We start from the raw sequence: 19,096 nt of genomic DNA on the forward strand, positions 1-19,096 counted from the left end.
TTTCCTTCCTAGGAAATGGAAGGCTTAAATGGTGTAGATTTCCTTTTAAATGACTGGCTGATGTGCAATTTATGAATCGCCCTAGGATAAGAATTGATCAGCTAACATTTCAGTTCCTGTACATACATGGACTATTTCTTCGTCCTTATTCCAGTATGCTGCTCATTATTAATATTTATTCTATAATATGTTGTAATTCATTGGAAAATGCTATGGTACAATAACAAAATGTGATAGAAGAGCATCTTTGGATAAATAGAAAGAGTCCTTATTTGGCGCATTTATGTGCATTTGTTTAGATCTTCCAACAGACAAATTATCTGTAAATAGTTGACTTCTCAAATGTCTGGATCTTATCCTCCAGCTCGTCTGGAACATCAGCTTTGAGTTGAAATTGTCACAATGAATCATTATGCTATTTGCTTCGATCTAAAGGTATAATCTTTTCTCGGGATAACATCATACCGATGTTTCTAACTTGCATAAAATACAAACAGTTTGTGAAGTGCAACCGCAGTGGAAAAAAAAAACAATTTGGAAAAAATACAACACCGCACAAAAATAATGAAATACAATACCGAATGAAAAATGTGCCTTGAATCAGTCAAAAAACTGCAACTTGCCCATGGCTGGTGTTATTGTTGCTAGTGGCACACAAGTCAGAGTGTGAACAGTTGCTCAACACTAGAGTTGGCTCTGTGAGTCTGTGGCCGGGGATGGGCTTAAGTGCAGCGTCTGAATCAGATCTCACTCCTATGATGACACATGCCAGTTCTGTTGAATGAATGTTCTTAAATAGTATCTCTGTGTTAATCTACACGTAGATGCCCTGTAAACTGTAGTTATCTAAGTTATGCATAATGTCCTTAAGGTTAAGCTCTTTATCCTTGCCCAATCTGGTGGTAATGGAGGGAAAGTCAGTGGCAACCAGAATGGCGCAGTGGCTGTTAGTGATGGGGTTGGTGCGGTTGATCTTCATTGTAGGGGGAGGGGCGCAAGAGTTGTTTGGGTCAAAGGGAGTAGTAGATATGCTTAGTTCCAGTACACACTGTTTTAAGGATAATAGCTATCTTATTGCAGTATGATTTTTTCTCCAGGTAGATGATCATGGATATCTTATTTTTCTGGTATCATAGCAATTTTACTCTACTTATGTAAACCGCTCCTTTTGAGAGTAGCCTGTGAAGATGAAGCAAGCTGACTCATTTTTACTGATTGAGTAGGCAGACATCGCTCTTTGCTCGGATTGCTTCCATGATGCAAGATTTGTTCCTGGGCACTCAAGCTTAGATTTTCAGAGAGTGGATGGAACGAAAGATGGATCAGACAATGATGGGGACAGCTGGACTCACGAGGAAACTTTACTGTTGCTGGAGGGCTTAGAGAAGTACAATGATAATTGGAATGCTATTGCTGAACATGTCGGAACAAAGTCTAAGGCGCAGTGTATTCACCATTTTATTCGTATTCCAGTGGAAGATGGTCTGTTAGAAAGCATTGAAGTACCAGAAGCATCCGTTTCATCTAGAGTACAAAGCAATGGCTTTTCGTATTCAAATTCCAATGGCGGCATTTCAGGTTTACTCACTATGCTCTGTCGATAAACTTCGGTTACATTTCAGTTGTGATGGCAGTGAAATTTATCTGTCTCCATTTTGTAACTGTGACGATTATTTATCTTAGGTAGCGTTCCTCAAAGTAGCCAACCTGGACAACAGCTACCATTTGTTAATTCTGCTAATCCAGTCATGTCACTGGTAAGTGATTCACTATGGGTTGTATGTAAATTTATCGAATTCCTCAATTCTCTTTTAGGCGTCGAAAAGTATTATACTTTTGATCAGTAACATTTATAGTTATTTCCATTTTTTTACACAGTTGATTTTTAGTGATGTACATGCATATAGACTGAAAATTCTAAAGTTGTTTAACCGGAATATTTGTAAATCAGAGCTCACACTGGGTTTAACAAAATATTTTAGAAATTTTGGAAATTGAGTTGTGACTATTATTAGTTGCGACCATGTGCTGGCAGCCTGGCACTGCTAATCGAGATGTCTATGCTGTAGCACTGTTGAGCTTTACTGACTGCATGAGTAGATAGCTTATTGCAGTTTATTTTTCCGATCAAACATCAAAAGCTGTTGAACAACATAGAATCTGGATAGAATCCCGTAAAGGTGTAAATCACATTTTAAGTATTTGTCTGAATAAATAGCTTATTGCCAATTTGCCATTGATTGAATGCTAAAACACACCTGATTGAGGGCACTGGTGGTACATTATATATGCAATCCCGTTGATAGGGGATTATTCGGTTCCTATTATAGGGCTAACATGATAGTCCCTCTGTAAACAAATATAAGACTGTTATTGAATGAAACTTGAAGGGGAATATGCATAGCATATTATAGCGCTAACATGATAACCCTGAACGAGAGTCATTGGATGAAATTCAAGAGCATCATATTTAGATGGATAGCATATTATAGCGCTAACATGATAACGCTGAACGAGAGTCATTGGATGAAATTCAAGAGCATCATATTTAGATGGACCTAAGGAGTGAGGAGCAGATAAGTCAACAATTTTGCTCAGAACCCCCCTCACAATTCAGAATCACAGAGCTTCTTGCTAGGACATATACAGTTTCCTGTTATTGCTATGCATCTGTTCAGGCTGTTCTTGATCTATTATATAGCTGGTCTAACCGTTCAGGAATGTTTTGCAGGTTGCATTTTTGGCCTCTGCAGTAGGACCAAGAATAGCAGCATCCTGTGCAAATGCAGCATTATCTGTTTTGACAAGAGATGATTCCAGGTGAGCAACCTATATGGCATATCAGTATCACCACTCGTGCTTTGCTGCTGTTTTCTGAATGCTTATACTTTTAATAACAAGACTAATGGAAGTATTGATATACTACTATTTATAGTTCCTGAAGGGTGTCTTACAAATGTGTTTGTCCACAAAGAATGTCAAACAGTTTTACAGACTTCCATGCTGTCGACTAAAAACTTTCTAATCAAACGTCTCTTGAAGTATTTAAGATCTAGTGATATTTGAAATGAGTTTGATCTAGCGGGCTAATGTAACTTTAATGATTACATTATGGTTATGTATTAAAGTCAATTTTAGATTAAAGGTGCTGGAAGAATCTACTACTGACCTAACCCTAAATACTGAAAAGTAGATAAAAGTAAATGACAATATTCTTCTCTGCTTTATTGAGAGGGGTCAGCCCCTTTATATAGTAGACAAGACTTGACCAACAAGCCGGTAAATCTATTCAAACTCTAACACTATCTCTAAACTGACTGGACTCTTCCTAACAATGATGCTTAATCAACTAGGACTCTAATTAAGGGATAAGACTCCATGTTTGATGGGCTGGTCCACATAACATCTCTCCTTTCCTTGAAAAATAGCTTGTCCACAAGCTGTAGGTTGTCAATTGCCTCCCAGGGGACCTTGGGTACTACCAGATGTGGAGCTATCTTGATCGTAGTCATTAGCCTCGATGAAGAAGAGCCGTGCTCACCAGTGACCCCAAACATAAATATTGTCGCAGTTGAAGCAAAGGCCCTGATGACGACGTTCTGCTAACTCAGCTGGAGTGAGGCGCCTAACCTGCCGTGGCGGGGTTAGCTTTGGAGTGGTTGATGGCATAACAGGTGCTAGTGGCGCAGGCGGGGAAGGTATTGTAGCTGCGTTGACCGAAGGAAGATCGGAGGGGCACAAGAGCTCTGCAGGACGAGAAGGCTGGTGTGGTGATGTTGGAGGGAAATGCCGCTGCTCATAGGCCTTGGCGAAGGAGATGGCGGTGTGGAAGTCAGATGGCTGCTGAAGCTCGACGTCAGTGCGAAGACCATCGGGCAGCCCTGTTGTGTACAGAACCGTTGTTGGGATGGTGTTAATGGCTCATTGTTGTGGCACATGAGCGCTAGAAACCTGCTGGTGTAGTCGGCAACCGAGGAATTGAGCGGCAGACGTGCCAACTCACCCAAGGGATTGGCGCGGAGTGACGGCCCAAACTGAATGTGGCAAGCTTCCTTGAACTGCTCCCATGTCGGCATGCTGAAATCACGCTCAAGTTGTAAGTACCAGAACTGAGCGTCATTGGTGAGGCGGTAGGCTGCAGTCCGGACCTTGTGGTCTGTACGCTGTCCACGAAAAAACCGCTCGCACCTATTGAGCCAACCAAGAGGATCAACTGAACCATCGTACATCGGGAAGTCGAGCTTGTGGAAGCGACGCACGCCTGAACCAGAAACTGATCCGAGGTGATTGTTAGGTAGGGGCGGAGGGAGGTAATGGGTGGGGTGGATTCATAAATGGGTTGTGGACGGGGTGTGTGTACATAACGGCATATGAAATCGATTGGCAGGTGGAGGCGTGAAGGCGTAGATGCGGCTGCTGATGGTGGGGCTGCTGCTGGTAGGTGGGCGGCAAAATTGGGGTGGGATTTGGGCTATAGGGTGAGGGTGCCAAGTGGTCCAGATTGATGTTAGGGGGTGGCTGTGCTGAGTAAGGAGATGGCTGGAGGTGGTAAAAGGGCGTTGGCGGCTGATGGTGGTTGGCAGTGGTCGGGGCACAGGGTTATGTTGCAAGGGGAAGTAGACGCTAAACGGTGGAAGGCAGGAAAGTGAGGGGGTGGTGGGGTGGGGCAATCTGCTCGGCGGGTGGAGGTCTGCCGGCGGCAGCGGAGACGATTTCCGCGCTGGATAATGGGACACCAGAGGTGCTGTTGGCGAGGGGAAGCACCAGGGGCGTGTCGTCGCTGGGGAGCAGGGCTTGGGAGGCAGAGGTGGCGTCATGGGCGGCTGCTGCAGCCGTGGAGTCGAGCGGTGGGGGCAGGGCTGTCAGCCTTGCTCGTTGGCGTGTGAAGCCCTCCAATTGCTTTGTGCCACACAGCCTCGATCTCAATGTCTTTTTCACTAAATGACCCCGTCTGAAACTTAATTTCCTCATTGACCCCCTCAAAAACTTATTTTTGGGAGTTTACCCCTCGCATAGACGCCTATTAATTTGGTGTTTCTAGTACTTCCTCCATACCGGTGCATTAGGCATCTTAGGTTGTGCACCGCGACCAAGGCGGAGGAAAAAACGAGAGAACTTGATGTTTATTTGCTAATTAATACCATTGCATGCAGAGAACTGGCCACTGCATGTCGTGCTAGGTAATCTCAAGTCATTGAAGGCATACGCGCCCCGCGTCCTCTATTGGCTGATTCCTTTTTACGTGGCAAGAAACAGGAACGAGGTGTTAAGTTAATGCATCGCGCTAAGCGTTTTGGGATTATCTGGTTTCCGTAACGTGCCTAATGCACTGGTATGGAGGGAGTACATGAAGTAATGCCAGATAATTCGGCACAATCTTATCCCAGCCGTCTGTCTGTCCTACGTGGAAAAAAGGTCAAAGATGCCAAATCAGTTGGCGCCTTTCTCTTAGCCATCGAATGATTCCCCTTGTGCGCGTTGGCGACGAGACGCGTAAGGCCTAAGCCATTGCTGAGCTAGTCGTAGATGATCAGCTTCTCGTCTAGGGAGAAGTAGTATACGCGCGCGACATGGGAGCCATCCCCTGGCCAGGCACGTGAAGGGCGGCGTCTTGCCCCGCGCTTGAACCAGCAGCAGCACAATAGCTCAGAGAGGTGCAGTGAGGGTGCGCAGCTAGTAACACCGGAAGGTGAGAGATCTAAGGTCGGGGAAGGTGCCCGGGATGCCGTCGGTGAGGTTGTTGTAGCTGAGGTAGACTTCTGCAGCTACGCGAGCTGGCCGAGTGTGCTTGGGATGTGGGCCTGAGAAGGAGTTGTAGCTGAGGTCGGTAGGTGGACGAGGCCGACGAGCTCGCCGATGCAAGTTGTGGAGGCAGCGTGTGGGATAACGGGCTGGGGAATCGCTAAGGAATCGAGACCTCAACTGATTTGGCATCTTTTGATTTTTTTCCATGTAGGACGGACTGATAGCTGGGATTAGATTGTGCCAAATTATCTGGCGTTACTACGTGTACTAGAAACGCCAAATTAATAGGCGTCTATGCGAGGGGTTAGCTCCCGAAATAAGTTTTTGAGGGGGTCAGTGAGGAAAGTAAGTTTCAGAAAGGGTCATTTAATGAAAAAGACTCGTAGATGGCTCCGATACCAAATTGGAAGAATCTACAACTGACCTAACCCTAATTACTGAAAAATAGATAAAAGTAAACAACAATATTCTTCTCTGCTTTATTGAGAGGGGTCGGCCCCTTTATATAGTAGACAAGACTTGACCAACAAGCCGGTAAATCTATTCAAACTCTAATACCATCTCTAAACTGAGTGGACTCTTTCCTAACAAAGATGCTTAGTCAACTTACTTACTTACTTACGAAGCCTTTTATCCCAAACAAGTTGGGGTAGGCTAGATATGAAACCCTTTCACGAGGACTTCCCAGGAGGTCACCCATCCTAGTAGTACTCTCGCCCAAATGGGTTTCATACTCAAAAGACTGGCTAGTTTTTATGTTGGGTCGCCAAGCCTATCACAACCCTTAGATATGAAACCCTTTCACTAGGACTTCCCAGGAGGTCACCTATCTGTCACGAACTCATCAACTCAACACTGGATCGAGGAAGGGGATTGGGATGAGAACGAGACTTGGGAGAGAAGGATTTCTTCCAAGGGGAGAGGTACAACTTGGGGGAGAAGTTCAGAGATACAACACGCACAACGCACCCTGCCTACTGGCTTACAACTGGCTATATAGCCGTCCTCCACTTGTCATACTTGCCCACTGGCCGGTGGGGTCCACCCTCACCCACCGCATCACCTCCTGGCGATGCAGGTGTGACATTCCCCTCCTTCAGAACGAGTGCCGTCTTCAGTTTTAGCGTGCTGATCTGCCTCGTCGGTGACTTGAGCGGCCCACGCTGGTGCGTGCGGAAAGCGGCGGCGCAGACTGTCGTAGTCCTCCCATGTCGTTGCCGTCCCGTCGTGGCGCCAGCGCACTTTGACTTGCACCAGAGCGCTGTTGCCACGCTTAACCATGCGCCGCTCCAGGATCTCCACTGGTTCATCGTCGTGGCCGGCGAGGTCCGGGGGTCGTGGCAGCTCGGCGAAGACCGGAGTGTAGTTGGGAGTGAACGGCTTGAGCTGGGACACGTGAAAGACTGGGTGGATCCTGCTGTCCGCTGGCAACTCCAACTTGTACGCCATCTTGCCGATTCTGTCGAGCACCACGAAGGGCCCGAAGTACTTGTACGCCAGCTTAGCACAGGGATGGTTCGCCACTGACGATTGTGCATAGGGCTGGAGCTTGAGGAGAACAGGATCGCCCACCTCGAAGGAACGCTCCGTGCGGTGCTGATCAGCCTGTTTCTTGAACCTGTGCTGGGCGCGAAGAATGTGCTCGCGAAGCCGCGTCGTGTGCACGCCCCAGTCCAGGGCTCACCGTCGATCATGGGCACCGTCTTGTCGGCCCAGAGTGCCATGGCGCCGATGTTGGGCTAACACCGTACAGAGCCTTGAAGGGGGAACATTTGATGGAGGAATGAAATGACGAGTTGTACCAGAATTCCGCGGTCGGCAATCAGCGACGCCATTGCCGGGGCGCGTCGTGCACCGTGCAACGCAGGTACATTTCCATGCACTGGTTGACGCGCTCGCCCTGGCCGTCCGTCTGGGGGTGGTATGCCGTGGAGAAGAGCAGCTTGGTGCCCGCGCTGGCGAAGAGCTCGCGCCGGAGAGCATTGGTGAAGACACGATCACGGTCAGAGACGATGGAGCTCGGAATGCCGTGCAGCTTGACGACATGATCCCAAAAAACCTTGGTCACTTGTGGAGCTTTGAAGGGGTGACGAAGCGGAATGAAGTGCGCGGACTTGGTGAGCCGATCCACGACCACCATGATGGAATCGAAGCCCTCCGACGATGGCAACCCTTCCACAAAGTCCATGGTGAGGTCGCGCCAGGGAGTGGTTGGCACGGGCAAGGGCGTGAGCATGCCCGCCGGCTTGGATTGCTCGTGCTTGGCGTGCTGACACACTGGGCACTGCCGCACGTAGTCGGTGACATCGGCCTTCAATCCATCCCACACAAAGAGCTTCTTGATGCGCTGGTAGGTGGCTGTGGCGCCGGAGTGGCCACCGACCGCGCTGTCGTGCAACGCGCTGATGATCTTGGTGCGCAAGGCCGTGTTGCCGATCCACAAGCGCTCCTGGTTGCGGATGAGCCCCTTGTAGAGCTCGTATCCCTCGTCGTCGGGGCTGTGGATCGCGAGCCGAGCCAGGCGATCCTGCACGTCGGCGTCCGTGGCATAGGAGTTTGCCACCTCCTGAACCCATGCGGGCTGGCACAGAGAGAGCGCGTCCAGGTTCAGCGACGCGCCCACGCGGGAAAGAGCATCCGCGGCTCCGTTTTTGCTGCCACGGCGGTAGCGAAACTTGAATTGGAGTCCCACCAGCTTGGCCATGGCCTTGTGTTGCAGGTCCGTGGCAAGCTGCTGATCTTGCAGGTTGCAGAGACTTTTGTGATCAGTGATGATGGTGAACGGGCCCCGTTGCAAGTACGCGCGCCACTTCTCGACGACCATCATGACGGCGATGAACTCCTTCTCATACACCGATAGCCGTTGATTGCGCACCCCAAGGGCCTTGCTGAGGAACGCCACCGGGTGCCCCTCCTGTGCCAGCACCGCACCGACGCCGGTGTCGCAGGCGTCTGTCTCGATCGCGAACGGGCGCGCGAAATCTGGGAGCGCGAGCACAGGCGCGGTCACCATTGCGCGCTTGAGGAGATCGAACGCCACCTGCGCCTTCTCCGTCCACTCAAAGCCCTTCTTGGTCAGCAAGCTTGTGAGCGGGTTGGCGATGATGCCGTAGTGCGCGATGAACTTGCGATAGTAGCCGGTGAGGCCGAGGAAGCCGCGAAGTTCAGTCGCGTTGGTTGGAGTAGGCCACGCCACCATAGCCTGCGTCTTCTCGGGGTCCGTGGCGACGCCCTCCTTGGATATGATGTGGCCGAGGTAGGAAATACTGTCCTGGGCGAACGAACACTTGGACTCCTTGGCGTACAGCTGGTGCTCTCGGAGCAGGGCGAGGACGAGGCGAAGGTGTTCCAGGTGCTCCTCCAAGGTTTCGCTGAAGATCAAAATGTCATCAAGGAAGATTATGACAAACTTACGGACGTACTTGGCGAAAATTGCGTTCATGAGGCATTGGAATGTCGCCGGAGCGTTCGTTAGTCCGAACGGCATGACTTTAAAGTGGAAATGGCCATGGTGGGTCTTGAACGCCGTCTTCTCATCGCCCTCGCGCATGCTTATCTGGTGATAGCCAGCGCGGAGGTCCAATTTGGAAAAGAACGCCGTGCCAGCTAATTCGTCGAGCAGTTCATCGACAATGGGCAGAGGGAACTTGTTCTTGATTGTGGCGTCGTTGAGCTGGCGGTAGTCGACACAAAAACGCCATGTGCCGTCCTTTTTCTTGACGAGCAGCACGGGCGCGGTGAAGGGACTCATGCTGTGCTCAATCACGCCGGACTGGAGCATCTCCTGCACCTGACGCTCGATTTCGTCTTTCTGTAGTGGCGAGTAGTGGTAAGGGCGCGAGTTTGTGGGGCGCGCGTCGTCGACCAAAGTGATGGCGTGATCATAGCGGCGATGGGGAGGCAAGCCCTTGGGGTCGGCGAACACATCTTGGAAGTCCGTCAGGACGCTCTGGACACTGGGTGGCATCTTGGTATCTTGCGGCTCCGGTGCACGGGGCAGGTCAAGGACTGCCATGTACCAAATATCATTGTCATCTTGCCATTTGCGCATCTGATCGGGCTCGATTTCCTCCATCTTGTCGTTCTGCCTTGGACGAACACCTTGCAGGGTGATCATGGCGCCGTGGTGCTCGAACGTCAGTGTCTTCTCAAGCCAGTGACAAGTCATCGGGCTGAACTGCTCCAGCCAGTCCATGCCGAGCACGCAGTCGTATGCGCCCAAATCCAGTTGCTTCATGTCGGTGGCGAACGTGTGCCCTTGAATCCACCAGTTCAGTCCCTGCACCATGCTGTTGCACGTCATGCGCTCGCCGTTGGCCACCCTGACCTCCACCGCAGGCACGGGCACAGAAGCTGCGTGCACACGCTCGGCGAACGCCTTGGAGACGAAACTGTGCGTGCTCCCTGAGTCCACCAACAGCAGCATCACCTGATTGCCGACGAGGGCGCGCAGACGGATGGTGTGCGGCGACTCCGTGCCAGCAACCGCGTGTGTGGAGAGCACGCAACATTCAGGCGCAGGATCTTGCTCTGCTGGGGCGTCGAGCAGGTCCAGGGCATGCACCGCATCGTCGCTGAGAACTTCTCCATAGTCGCCGACGTGAATTGTGAGCAACTGTGTTGCGGGCTTGCATCGATGGTCGCGGGAGTAACGATCTCCACACTTGACGCAGAGGCCGTTGGCGCGCCGGTGCTTGTGCAGTTGACGCTCGCGTGCCAGGTCGTCGTTGGGCACGCCCGCGCCGCCAGGCCGCGGCGCTCCCATGGCCCGCGGAGGAAGCTGTAGTGGTGGTGGTGGTGGTGGACGGCTCGCAGGAATAATGCGCGGTCGAGCACGTTGTGTGCCCGCTTCCTCTTCGACGATCCGGGCCAACACCGCCGTGCGTGTGAGGCTGGACGGCTCCTGGAGACGGACTGCCGCCCGCAGATCGTCGCGCAAACCCAGCAGAAACTGCGTGACGAACAGCTTGGGGTTGAGCGACTTGTCGAGGGCGAGCAGGTGGTACATGTGTGTCTCTAACGCCGTTTTGTACTCGGCGACGGTGCCGGTCTGGCGAAGCTGGAGCAACTTGTGCATCTCCATCTCGAACTCATCTGGCGCGAATTCGCTGATGATGGCCGCGGTGAACTCGTCCCAGTTCGACGCACGGTGTGTCTGCCTGTACGCCTAGTACCAGTGCGCCGTGTGGCCATCGATGTAGAGTGAGGCCGTGGTCACCCAGCTGTGCGGCGGCACTCGGTACAGATCGAAGTAGGTGATGCAGCGTCGATCCAGAGGCTGGGCGAGTCGCCGTCGAAGTGAGGGAAGTCGTGCTTGGGCGGCTTGACCATGTACTCCTCGCGCGGTCCGTGGTGCGCGTCGCGGCCCGCCATGAACGCCGCCTGCTGCCCTGCGCCCGTGAACTGGGAAGGATGCCGCAACGGCAGCAGAGGCGGGCCGTTGTTGGCGAGGCGCACGGCAGGGCCCTGAGGACGAGGCCCGCGCGCGTGCTCCATCGACGTTACCGCGGAGGCCTACGTGTCGCCGTCGTGGTGGTCGGCGTCCATCGGTCGGTGAGGCGCAGTGGCAGCAGGTGAGGGAGGTAGCTCTCGCTACTGCCGCACCTCGTCGACGTCGGCCTGGGTGAGATCCAACTGCTTGCGGATATGCGCCAGATCCGCGGAGACCTGCGTGTTGAACGCAATCTGGGCCTCGCGCTGCTTGTCGCCCGCAAGCGTGGTCTCGTCGAAGCGCTTCAGCAGCGCCTGCAGCATCGTCTTCAACTCTCCTGTGGATTCAGCCATGGCGGTGATGATGTGGCGAGTTTGAGCCGAAGGTTTGTTGGGCGGCGCCGTCGCACACGCTCCAAATCAAGCCAACCCCGCTGGGGATTTCGAGCAGATCTCGCCGAAGCAAGGCCGCACTCGCAGCGGTGGATGTTACAGCTCGATCGAGAGGGATGAGGCGACGGGGAAAAATTTTTGGGGCCGAAACCTGAGCTCTGATTACCAACTGTCACGAACTCATCAACGCAACACTGGATCGAGGAAGGGGATCGGGATGAGAACGCGACTTGGGAGAGAAGGATTTCTTCCAAGGGGAGAGGTACAGCTTGGGGGAGAAGTTCAGAGATACAACACACACAACGCACCCTGCCTACTGGCTTACAGCTGGCTATATAGCCGTCCTCCACTTGTCATACTTGCCCACTGGCCGGTGGGGTCCACCCTCACGCGTCCACCGCATCACCTCCTGGCGATGCAGGTGTGACACCATCCTAGTACTACTCTCGCTCAAATGGGTTTCACACCTATGGGACTGGCTAGTTTTTATGTTGGCTCGCCAAGCCTATCACAACCCTCCTCCTTTACCCGGGCTTGGGACCGGCTATGCTTAATCAACTAGGACTCTAATTAAGGGATAATATTCTTATAACAGATGCTGCATTAGGGGTTCTTCAGTGATGCGATTAATGAACAGAAAATGCAAGTCTCAATTTTTTTGATTGTTTCATTGTTTTCAACTCGACAAGTTGAGTCTATTCGGAGATTTAATTAGGTAGGCTGTGGGTTTTCAAGTCATATAGTGCATGTTTAGGACTACTTTGAGTGGTCATTACACAGGTAAGCATATTTCAGCGGCACAAGTTTGAGTTAGCTGGCAGGAATTTCCAGGGCTAGGTTTTCCGCTGCTCATGCCCCCATCCTTGCTTGATTTGACACGCTACTTTTGGTATCCTGCACTATCTGGACGCTTGATACTGACTTAACCTCCAAACGCTCCTGTCAGTGGGGCTATTGTCCATCAAGTAAAGCGACTTGAGGTTCCCAGTCGATTATTAGTCAGAGCTGAGCTAGCTAGTGACTAGCAGATGAGCCGCTTGACTTGCTCTGCTACTGAAGAGTCTGCACTGAGTTGGGCTGGCAAAACTGTCTAGTTGACTAATCGCGGACTAGTCGTTGACTTACAGTCGATGTTTTTTTAAAATATTTTGTGTTACTTTTTTTGATTATCGCTTACCATTTAATTTGTACTGTATTAAGGATGTGTTCAGAAGGCAATGATGTCATGGGTCAAGCTGCTCGTCCAAACTATGGTAACTGCTTTATTCCCAAAATTAATCGGTCATCTGTGTCTGATGTTTTACAAATTATTGTAAAGTGCGTTGTTATTCTGAAACAGATGCCTCATCATCCGTCTCTCCCGAAAACGTCAAATACGCTGCAATGTGTGGCTTGTCAGCAGCGGCAACAAAGTGCAAACTTTTTGCAGATCAGGAGGAGCGTGAAATTCAGAGATTAGCGGCCACCATCATAAATCACCAGGTTCGTAGGAACACAAAAGTTTAGTGTGCTGCAATTTGCTATGAGGTTAATGATAATCTAGTTTGCTTCCTGTTTTGCTGCATATGTTGGATTTACTGTGTGCTGCTGTTGTACCAGTTCTTGCACGTTTATTTTATGAGTGGTGATGGAAGCCTTGAAATCTAATTCGGCACTGAAGTTACTGTAACATGCCACATCTTTTGCTGTTCTTTGATAAAACGTAAGTCCTCAACAAGAGTCCTTGACATTGTTTGCCGACCTCGCTCTTTGGCAATGGTAGTTCAGAACTTATACCACATTTCAGACCAAACCACTGCTAAAAGCAAAGATGTTTCGGGAATGGAAGTACACTGGCTCGGGATCCCATTGGGAAGTACTCCCTCCGTAAACTAATATAAGAGTGTTTTTTGCTCTTATATTATTTTACGGAGGGAGTATTGTTTTGTGCTCCAGATGAGTTTTTTTGCCAAGTTTGGCTGATTCAGGGTATTTTCTGAATGTGGTAAAAGAAACAAATTGTTCTGTCATAATATTTTTTAGAAGTTTGCATAAGTAGGTGATATCTTTGCAAAAAGGAAAAAGAAACCCTAGCTTTTACTGAATTCCAGGACGATCAAGCATCATATGAGATTTGGTTTGAAACCTTAACCTGCCTGCTTCTGTTAACAAAACTTGGTAAAGGGGTGATATATGTTGCTTTCATTATTCTAATATAACTATGTCGGATTTACAGTTAAAGAGATTGGAGTTGAAGCTGAAGCAATTTGCAGAGGTGGAGACCTTGCTTTTGAAGGAAAGCGAGCAGGTTGAGAGGGCCAGGCAGAATCTTACAGCCCAGCGTGTCCGGTTTATGTCAGCTCGATTTGCTTCCTCCGGAGGTCCCATGCCCGGAGGCAGCAGCAGCACCATGGCATCAAATCCAATGAATCAAGCCAGCCCTCGACCACCAGCAATGCCAGGCTCAATGCCTCCGGCCAGCATGCAAGCCTTCTACGGAAATAACATGCAGGGGCATCCAGCCCAGATGGCTTTCTTGCAGCAGCAACAGCGGCAACAACAGCAGCAGCAGCAGCAGCAGATGCTCTCATTTGGGCCGCGCCTGCCGCTCTCAGCTATCCACCCCGGCTCATCGTCATCAGCAGCACCCAGCGTCATGTTCAACACTGGCATGCCCAGTTCGGCTACCCCTAACCATCACTCCATGCTGAGACCACCACCCTCGGGGAGCAACAATTCAAGTTTTGGTTAAGGATAGATTCTTTGCCTCGTCCTAAGTTACCCGTGTTTGTAGCTCTGATGCCAACCATTGTAATTCAATTGCACAATCATCACAGGTAGATGCATTTAGTCTTTTAGGTTTTCTATCCTCGTTCCCTTTCTCCCGGAATCTCTCGGCTATCTCATAAGATGAATGTTTGATAGGTAAGATTGTGTTATAGAGAAGGGGGAGCTCCACCCTGGTGCAAGTAATTGCTCCCAGCTAGATGCTACAAAGTGACGGAAATTGAATTTGGCTGTATTCTTTACCTGCAACTGTGGTTTATACTCCAGTTTAGAGTCTTGTCAAGTAAACTTTTACCGTGTGAGAGCATCTTTAGCCGATCCTACAAAACACCCCGGCGTCTATATTAACCGCCGTTTTCTGGGATCGGAGCGAAAAAAACATACCGTGCAGGTCCTCGAAAATGGCCCAGATTTTTGGTGTATTTTGGCCCGAGCACCACATATGTCTAGTTTTTGCTGCCTTTTTGCCGTTCCCTCTATATCAGGGGCAAGTTGGTGGGAGTGAAATTTCAGCTCCTTGCCTACCCCCTCGCCGCCGTCGATCTCCCTGGCCTAGCGCCTTCTCGCGTCGTCGCGCCACCCAATCGACAACATGGAGCATCTGTTGCCACCACCCATCGGCTTTCATGTCTTGTCGACCCCATCAGTGCCGCCTCTACCTTTCTCGCCCCCTTGCGGCCAACTTCCACATCGCCGCACCAATTCCGATCACTGCTGGGGTGAAACGGAAGCGGCAGGGCAACCATGTCGTCCAGGGAGGCGTTCCCCTTCCGCCCGTGGGCACCCTGCTCCCTCCCGCATTTGGCGGTGCCTTCTCAGGAACCGGCTCGCCTTCGGTGGCCTCTGCCTAGGGCCCGAGGAAAGTCAAGGCTCCGACAGCACCTACCAAGGTCCCGAAGAAGGCCAAGGCTCCGACGGCCGACGACAGGCGCCTCCTCCACCCAATCCGGAGGCCCATGTACCCCACACTCTCGTCAACTCCACCGGTGTCCACAACATGTTTGTGGAAACACCGGAGAGTTAAAATTTCTTCCTTTCCACTGGTGTGCGCGAACTGGGTTCATTTGATTAGTGCTTCGCCCTTTGGATTGTATAGCTACGACTTGCATACCGTTCATACATCATATGCGGATTTTTTGGAGGAGAACGGGGTGAACATCATGAGTGCTCTTCATCGAGGACAGGTACCATAAGCTCATGCCGACCCCATCCGACCATTCATTAAGGGCCAGTTTGGTTGGCGTCCACACCAATATATGCCTGGCCTGGATGGTCCCTGGAGTCAGCCTGGTAGTTGTTTGGATTGTGTCCTGGAAGAAATAGTCGTTGCCTGGCCTGGTTGTCCCATGCCTTTGATTAGCCTGGTGGAGATTTAAAAACCCAAAGAAAATAAGATGCTTAGCCCAGGCATGGTGATCAGCCTGGCCCAGGCGTCCCATCCCATCTGCCTGGGCGTGCAACAACCTAGACGGGCACTAATTAGTACAAGCTGTTTTTTTACATAAAATATTCTAATAAGGACAAAGCTCCAGGCCCAGGGTGGAAACCAAACACTCCTGCGCCAGGCTAGCCTGTCCAGGCAGAAAACTCCACCTTTTCAGGCCAAGGCCAGGCACCAAAAAATTCCAGGGACAACGCTCAGGGAACCAACCAAACTGACCCTAAATTCACTCCAAGGCTGGTGGGATATGATCAAAACACATTGTGGCCGTAGGAGTGGTTTCTTGGAGAAAGTTAGGAATGCACCTCCAAGTGATTGCACAATTGACGACTATGTGAGTTTGTTGTCATTTTGTTGTACACAATTGTGATGTTGTTTGCTTTGATGATAATTTGAGCTGACACTTGCCTATTTTCCAAATGTAGAATCGCATGCCGTGAAAGATTCAAGCAAATTGCGACTTCCAAACGCAATCCATTTGTGCTCCAACGTTGTTGGAACTTGCTTCCAGAAAATGAGAAATGGAGGTTGAGGGATCAAGAAGCTCTACCAAAGAAAGGTGCACCCGTTAACTTGGAAGAAAATGATGCACAAAAGGGCGGAAGAAACAAGGGAAAGCCCGATGGAAGAAAGTTGGAGAAAGAAGAGGTCGTCTCTAGCTTGAGGGAGCAAATTAGTACAATGGTGAAGTAAGGAAACTATGATGGAGAAGCATTTGGCAACTAAGTTGGCATTGACCGTGAAGAACCAACAAAAGGAGGCAAAGTGGGAGAGAAGATGTGCCTCCGAGGAGCGCAATATCGCTCTTGAGGAGCAAAAGAGGAAGGACAACAAGATCTCCGAGGAGGACCGATTCTTGATGATGGATCCGAGTGGTATGGAACCGATGGCAAGGGAGTTTTATGAGTTGAAAAGAATGGAGATCATGGTTTGGAGGAGGCAAGAGCTTCATGATCTTATGGCCAGTGGTGGTGGTGCTTCGGCCAATGTGATGCTTCCGGCAATGGTGATGATGGCGGTGCCATAGCCGGTGGTGGCAGCGATGATCTTGTCAACAATAGTGTTGCTTGATTTGGTCAAGTATAATTGTGTTTGATTGCACATTCTTTTGGACAAACTTAATTGCTACCTCTTATATTGCGCATGCTTTTGGATGTGAACTATCACTACTGCAGGATGCTGCTAACGCGACACTACGATTAGAGACCCTTCGTTGAAACTGTGTGCGATGCAATAATCACAAACGATGGTGTAAAAAAAACGTCAAAAAAGGTGCAAAACGTTTGCGATGACGGATGCATCAAACATGGTTCAGATTTTAGTTGCGTGTGCGATGCAGGGCATACGGTTCAGTTCAATTAACTGTTTGTGATGAGGAGGAACAAAAGAAAGGGCAGCCAGATGAAGGTGTGTGCGATATACAACATATGGTTCACTCGGATGAACTGTTTGTGATTAGGAAACACAAAAGAAACGGGCAGCCAAATGAAGGTGTGTGTGATGTACATCATACGGTTCACTCGGATGAACTGTTTGTGATTAGGCAACACAAAAGAAACGGTCAGCCAGATCAAGGTGTGTGCGATATACGACATGCGGTTCACTCGGCCTTGTCATCAGTGTGTGACCTTTGTGGCAACCGTTCGCTCCCCACTAGCCTCTTCTTGTACCATGGCAACCGTCCACCGCCTCTTCGCCTTTCCCTCTCGATTTGGAACTACTGTCGCATGCTCTTCCTCCCTCCATTTTCCTTCACCCTTCCTTCTGCCATTGTTCGATCATCTTCTCCATGGAGGGAACAGGCCGGAAACGACCCCGTTATTCTTGCCCCGATCTGAAAGATGACGTGGTGGAGGAACTCATTGATCGGTGCGACGCCATCACCTTGGCTAGCATGGCAGGTTCGTTCAAGACCATTCTCGACTCAACTAATAACATCATTACAAGGAACCCAAGGGTCCAGGAGCGGTTTGATCTCCCCTATCTTCTTCGCCGTGACCCTGCTGACTGGCGGGGGGACGATGGAAGCCTCACCTTGTGCAAGTTGACGCTGCTTGATAATGATAGGTGTGATGTTAAGATGCCATCGCTTGAGCGTAAGGCTTGGGCAGGCGCAAATGAAGATTGGGTTGTTTATATTAGGTACAACTGCGAGTGGGAACTTGTGAATGTGTACACTCGTCACCGGGTTCCACTTCCAAAAATCTCAGACTGCCCTGAAGTTGAGCACACCGGTATTCTACGTACGTTCAAATACGATCATGGTGACTGTCGTGTACGGAAGATAGCAATTTGTCGAGTTCCCAACCGCTCTTGGAATTACACGAACTATGAAGTTGTTGCTATCTTCGACAAGCTTATTGCCGTCCTTGCTTCCACGACTCGATGGATTTGCTCAAAAATCAATTTTTGTACACGGATGAGTACTGTGATGCAATTCAATACGAGGGTCTTGTGTTTGCTGCCACCACTCGTGGCACTGTTTTTGCATGGAATCCTTATGGTTTCGGTACGTTTGTCTTCCAGCGTAATTATAATTGTTTCATCCACATGCATGCGGGTTAGCTAGCTAGTTTCCCTTTACTAATTAGCCTTGTTGTGTTTCCAAGGTCCTGTGAACATTCCACCACCTATACTTGAAAAATTTTATAACCAAGGGGGAGATGACGATGATGATGATCATGAGCATGAGGACGAGCAGGACCCATATACTCAGTGGCGCCTGGCAACTTATTCCGATGGATCACCTCTTCTTGTCTGTATACATGGCACTTTTGATGTTAGTAAGGAAGCAGGTGTTGTCTCGCATGGTCGCACTCTCCGGACCTATTCCAACATCCGTTGCAGGGTATTCGGGATGGATACTAGTGTGCTAGCGCCAACACCTTCTCACTGGTTCAGTATTGATAGTCTTGGAGAAAACTCGCTCTTGCTTGGACAAAGCTATCCAATGATGGTGAAAGGCGATCCAGCTGCTGTTGACACAACGTTACTACCATTTATGAGAAGCAACTGTATCTATACCTCGGACATTGCTATGCTTCCCTACCGTGGCTACCACAATATGGGTATTGAAATAGGCCGCTTCAGCCTGGATGACCAGTCCTGCGTTGGTCTCGAGATTGACAGTAGCTGGCCCTTCCCAGAGAATCACTTCTGGTTCAAAGCAAGCATTTCCAACGCCGACAAGTGGTTGAGCTGAAGTTCATTTCATCCCTTTGTTATTTGTTGTGTGAGAAAAACTTAACTTTACTAGAATGTTTTGTTGGAAATGATCTATAATCCAACGTGTATCCTTGTTGTCGCTGTGGGTTGATGACT

The 19,096-nt window shown here is 50.0% G+C and overlaps 1 protein-coding gene across 1 annotated transcript in view; it reads left to right on the forward strand.

The window, feature by feature from the left end:
• Positions 1-14,617, forward strand: part of LOC119308139 (SWI/SNF complex subunit SWI3C-like) — a 17,418-nt gene extending 2,801 nt beyond the window's left edge. Inside the window, exons 4-9 of the mRNA XM_037584260.1 lie at positions 1,224-1,578; positions 1,684-1,757; positions 2,732-2,820; positions 12,769-12,821; positions 12,908-13,050; positions 13,784-14,617. Coding sequence (XP_037440157.1) covers positions 1,224-1,578; positions 1,684-1,757; positions 2,732-2,820; positions 12,769-12,821; positions 12,908-13,050; positions 13,784-14,299 — 1,230 coding nt within the window. The 3' untranslated portion in view covers positions 14,300-14,617. The remainder of the gene's footprint in view (positions 1-1,223; positions 1,579-1,683; positions 1,758-2,731; positions 2,821-12,768; positions 12,822-12,907; positions 13,051-13,783) is intronic.
• The last annotated feature ends 4,479 nt before the right edge of the window (positions 14,618-19,096 follow it).

This window comes from Triticum dicoccoides, chromosome 5B (assembly GCF_002162155.2).
Source record: "Triticum dicoccoides isolate Atlit2015 ecotype Zavitan chromosome 5B, WEW_v2.0, whole genome shotgun sequence".
Lineage (NCBI taxonomy): Eukaryota > Viridiplantae > Streptophyta > Magnoliopsida > Poales > Poaceae > Triticum > Triticum dicoccoides.